This window comes from Fringilla coelebs, assembly GCF_963513975.1.
Source record: "Fringilla coelebs genome assembly, chromosome: Z".
Lineage (NCBI taxonomy): Eukaryota > Metazoa > Chordata > Aves > Passeriformes > Fringillidae > Fringilla > Fringilla coelebs.
The window spans coordinates 26,879,434-26,883,903 of NC_140031.1; the positions used below are offsets into that span (position 1 = coordinate 26,879,434).

General features: G+C 44.8%; 1 protein-coding gene across 1 annotated transcript; it reads left to right on the plus strand.

The window, feature by feature from the left end:
- Positions 1–222: 222 nt before the first annotated feature.
- On the plus strand, positions 223–3,370 carry DMRT2 (doublesex and mab-3 related transcription factor 2; the record flags this gene model as incomplete). Its single annotated transcript, XM_084225918.1, has 3 exons — positions 223–573; positions 653–755; positions 2,313–3,370. 3 exons carry the CDS (start codon positions 223–225, stop codon positions 3,368–3,370), a joined length of 1,512 nt encoding a protein of 503 aa, XP_084082044.1.
- Between the last annotated feature and the right edge of the window lie 1,100 nt (positions 3,371–4,470).

Genomic DNA, 4,470 nt, shown 5'->3' on the forward strand with positions numbered 1-4,470 from the left:
TCGTGGCTAAGCTGAGCCTCGCACGGGTCGTGCGCAAGGGACTAGAGCTGACGGTAAGGGGAAAGACGACATCCCAGGCGGGCTCTGCCGTGACTTCCCGGCGGGGGCGCATCTCGGCGGGGCTGCAGGCGGGCACCTCGGAAGCCGGGCGTGCTCCGGCTGCCGTTCCGCCGCGGGGGCTGGAAGCCTGACCCTCTCTCGTAGCTGCGCCGCCGAGGAGCTATGGCTGAGGAACGCGCCGGCGCCGACTGGGAGATCGACGTGGAGAGTCTGGAAGGGGAGCCGGACGAGGCGTCCGGCGCTCCGCGCGGCAGCACCGGCCCGGAGGAGGAAGAGGAGGAGGAGGAGGAAGGCGAGGAGGCGGCGGCGGCTCCGCGGCGGGGCGAACCGCGGAAGCTGAGCCGCACGCCCAAGTGCGCCCGGTGCCGCAACCACGGCGTGGTGTCGTGCCTGAAGGGACACAAGCGGTTCTGCCGCTGGCGCGACTGCCAGTGCGCCAACTGCCTGCTGGTTGTGGAGCGGCAGCGAGTGATGGCCGCCCAGGTGGCGCTCCGACGGCAGCAGGCCACCGAGGTGAGGGGGCACGGGACGCGGCGGGACGGGACGGGACGGGCGGCCCTGGTCTCACGGAGCCATCCGATCGCTCTCTCAGGACAAGAAGGGACTGACGGGGAAGCAGGCAAGTCTGGAGCGCAAAGCGGTCTACCAGAGGCACGTCCGAACGCCCAGCCTCCTGGCCAAGAGCATCCTGGAAGGTAAGAGCGTCCCCTGACTCTTCCACGGCTTCCCGCAGCACAGCTGGCAGGGGGGAAGCCCCGCTCTGCCCCAGGAAGACCCACACCTCGACCAAGGCGTGAAATAGAGTGTCCTTTCCCGAAACAGGCGTTAAAGCGCGCCGCGCTACCAGCGCCGGGCGACGGAGGCGCCTGCCCTTCGAGGCTGGAATCGATGCGGCAGAATTTCAGTTCCTTGCCCCCTTCGCCCAAAATAATGCCTGAAATGTTAGCAACGGCAGTTTGAAATTTGAGAGTTACTGTTACAAGCTGGCAGTCTTTTTACATGGCTACCCACCAGCGTTCTGCAGTGCAGGGTAATTTACTCACAGGATAGTTTATTCGCGCGTGTTTTAATCGGCAAACGAGTAAATAGATTAATTTTTTCTTTTTATCTGAACGCCTAATGCAGCAGTTCCATTTGGTACATTATCCAAAGTAAGATCTGCAAATTAAGGAGCTTAATTTTTCACTGTTGAAAATATTACCTGTGAAAGAATTATCTTTTAAAGATCATTATTTTAGTGAAAAGGGTGTATTTCTTCCCCCACATCAGTTTGGGATCGTGCATATATTTATTCCTATGTTTGGTTTAATTACTTTCCAAACCATAGCTATATAAATCATTGCACTTCTCAATTCAATTTTTTTTCTGAAGTAGAAAGCTCTTTTCTTTGTCTGTTCAAGCTCAATTAATATTTAGTCCTTTTAGAAGCCTCTAATTTACATCTACAGTTCATTTTTTTGAAAACTCTTCTGTATTCTTTTCTCTAATTTCTCTTAACTGTCTTTTTCTTTTCTCCTAGTTCTCCTTGGGATTTTCTATCATCTCTAGCAATATGTACATAGTGATTCATCTTTAGAAAATAGAAAAGACACCAGCTGTAGATATAGGTGTCATCCTTGGAAAAGGGGAAACATGTATGAGAGGAATGGGGGTGAAAACAGGTAAAATCCTGTTCTGCTGACTCGTGTAAATACTTCCATTAATTCAATGGAATTACTTGTCTGGGTAGAGCAAATAGGATTGGATCCTATCTGTTATATTAAATTAAGCCAGGTAGCTTGGTAATTGAATGCACTGGACACTGAATTTCTACGTTTTATTGGAATTCTAGTTCTTAAGAAATAAAATATTTGAATGCTTTCTGTATGTGTTAAAAGTGAATGGTTACCTCTCCCCTTAAGCTTCATAATGGAATACCAGTCTTAATACACAGTAGGGCTTTTTTTTTTTTTTTTTTCCTCTTCTCCCTCCTTGATCTGTTTGTCTGGAACTGCTTTTTAAAAAATTACTAATCAGCTAGCTTTGATGGATGCTAAACATGTCAAAAAAGCAGGGCTTGCTTAGTTTCACTGAGGAACTGAGTGTGCCTGATCACTAAGCCTCTGTGTCATGGTGGCTTCTGTGGGAGCTGATGGTGACCAGGGTCTGTGGCAAGAGCACGGTGCTTGGTGGGACTGGCTCATGGAGCTGTTTTACAAACACAGCTTTAATGTTTGAGTGGCTTAATTCCTAACGCTGCTTTGTTGTTTTAGGTTACCGTCCTATTCCAACAGACTCTTACCTGGGAGGGAATTCACCCTTGCCACCTCCTGTAAGTGACAGGATGAGAAAGAGACGGGCTTTTGCTGATAAGGAGTTGGAGAACATTATGCTAGAGAGAGAGTATAAAGAGAGAGATATGATGGAAGCTACACAAGCAGCTGCCCTTTTCCTCCCTAACCGTATGCTGCGTGGAGCTGAATACAATTCGTATAAAACAGCCTTCAACGCTACTCAAGCTGATAATCCAAACAAGGAATTTTCAAATTTTTTACCAACCTGTCTTGATCTAACGATGCAGTATTCAGGACCTAGCAACATGGAACTAATTTCTTCAAATGTCAGTGTAGCTACTACCTACAGGCAGTATCCCCTGTCTTCTAGGTTCTTAGTGTGGCCAAAATGTGGCCCCATTAGTGATGCTCTCCTCTACCAGCAATGCCTGTTAAATGCTACTGCTGTCCAAGCTCTCAAACCTGGGGCAGGTTGGGATGCCAGGGTTTCACAAAGTCAGGACTGTCCAAACACTGAGCATGACATCATGCCTCCAAAACTGGAAAATTCGTTTGTTCTGACTCACACACGAGATATTCAGCAGTCACGCAATGAAATACTGTGCCTTCATCAGGAAGCTCGTGAGAGGTCAGCTTTCTCTCCTCCAAAAAGGACTTTCTCCCAAATTTCTGATAAAGGTTCTCTGTCTCCTCAGCAACAGGCATTAAGCAAGATCAGCAAAACCAGTACCAAACCCCCTCCACCACTCAAGTACAGTGCATTTCAGTCACTGTTTCATCAGACATTTCCTGACACTCCAACGGCAGAGTTAAGAATGTCATTTGTGAAGGAGACTTTTGAAGATGCTTCTAAGAAATACAGGGAGTGTGCTGTTAAAGAGAACCAAAAATACAAGTTTACTGTAGACAAATGTGCAAAAGACTTCTTTGGGGCCAAACAGGCCACAACAAAACTTTCAACAACTGAGCCACTGTCGTTTTCGGTTGAATCCATACTTAAACGACCTTCTTCTGCTGTTACTAATGTCTCTGAATGAATAAAATTTACCTTCAGAGTAGAGAAGTTTTCTAAGCTTTGCTTTCTGCAGAATTTCTCCTGCCTGCCTTATGTCTTAAAAGATTTTTAAAGAGGAATTTCTGCAGTAAATGGTAATGCTTTCTTTTATTTCAAAATTGTGTACATAAATATGCATGTTTTCTGAAAAGCAAATTTAATTTTTTAAAATTGAAACTGCATGTACAGACTGTAAAGTGGTTTTATCTTAAGCAGCTCTTCAAACCATTCAATAAAATGAGTTTATTTACATGCATGGACTGATCTCTGTTGTGTCTCTATCATCTTGCAGGCAAGTATGCCCTACTTTCAAAATACACTTCTTATTTTATCAGCCATTCTAAATGTGCTTGCTACTTAAGTTGCCGGGGTAAGCAGTCATTTTTCCTTTGAACCTCCAGTAACTATGAGAACAGGTAACAACAGTTCATGTAGACTAGTGTGAATTCACAAGACTTTTTATTTATGTAAGTGAGGTTTGGATCAGATTCCATATGCCTTTCTTATTCTGAAGGGGTAGTGCAGGCCAGCACAAAAGACTAGTCTATTCCACACCTCTCCATAAAACTTCTGTTACTAAAGTGGGAGAGTTACTAGATTGGTTTTGAGGGGAATGGCTCTAGAGAGCTTTTAATAAAAAGTCAGCATTTTTGAAGTTCAGTTTCTGAATAAAAATCTGCTTTTTAGAATCAGTTTTTACATTGTTTTAAATGTTCAATTCGCTTTACTTCGAATTTCTACCCCCTTGAATATTTCCCTTCTGAGAACATTTCACTTTTGACCAGCAAGAGCCTGAGATTCTTGTTTTTTGTAGTTGAAATGTAGTTGTAATTTATAGTTGAAATTACCCTCAGGCTGTAAAAATTATGCACAGAATCATTACTGCTAATGAGAAATCAAATAATGGCCTCTCAGTTTTTTAATCCCATGTCTGTGTGTAGCAGTAGAAAATAAAGATAGAAATAAAGGAGAATATCCAACCAAAATTATCTGAGAACTGAAATTGCCTCAGGGTTATGGGAAAAGGCTTTGCAAGATCTCATTCTGACAGAGGTTGAAGCTTTCTAAATTAGTGACTGTATA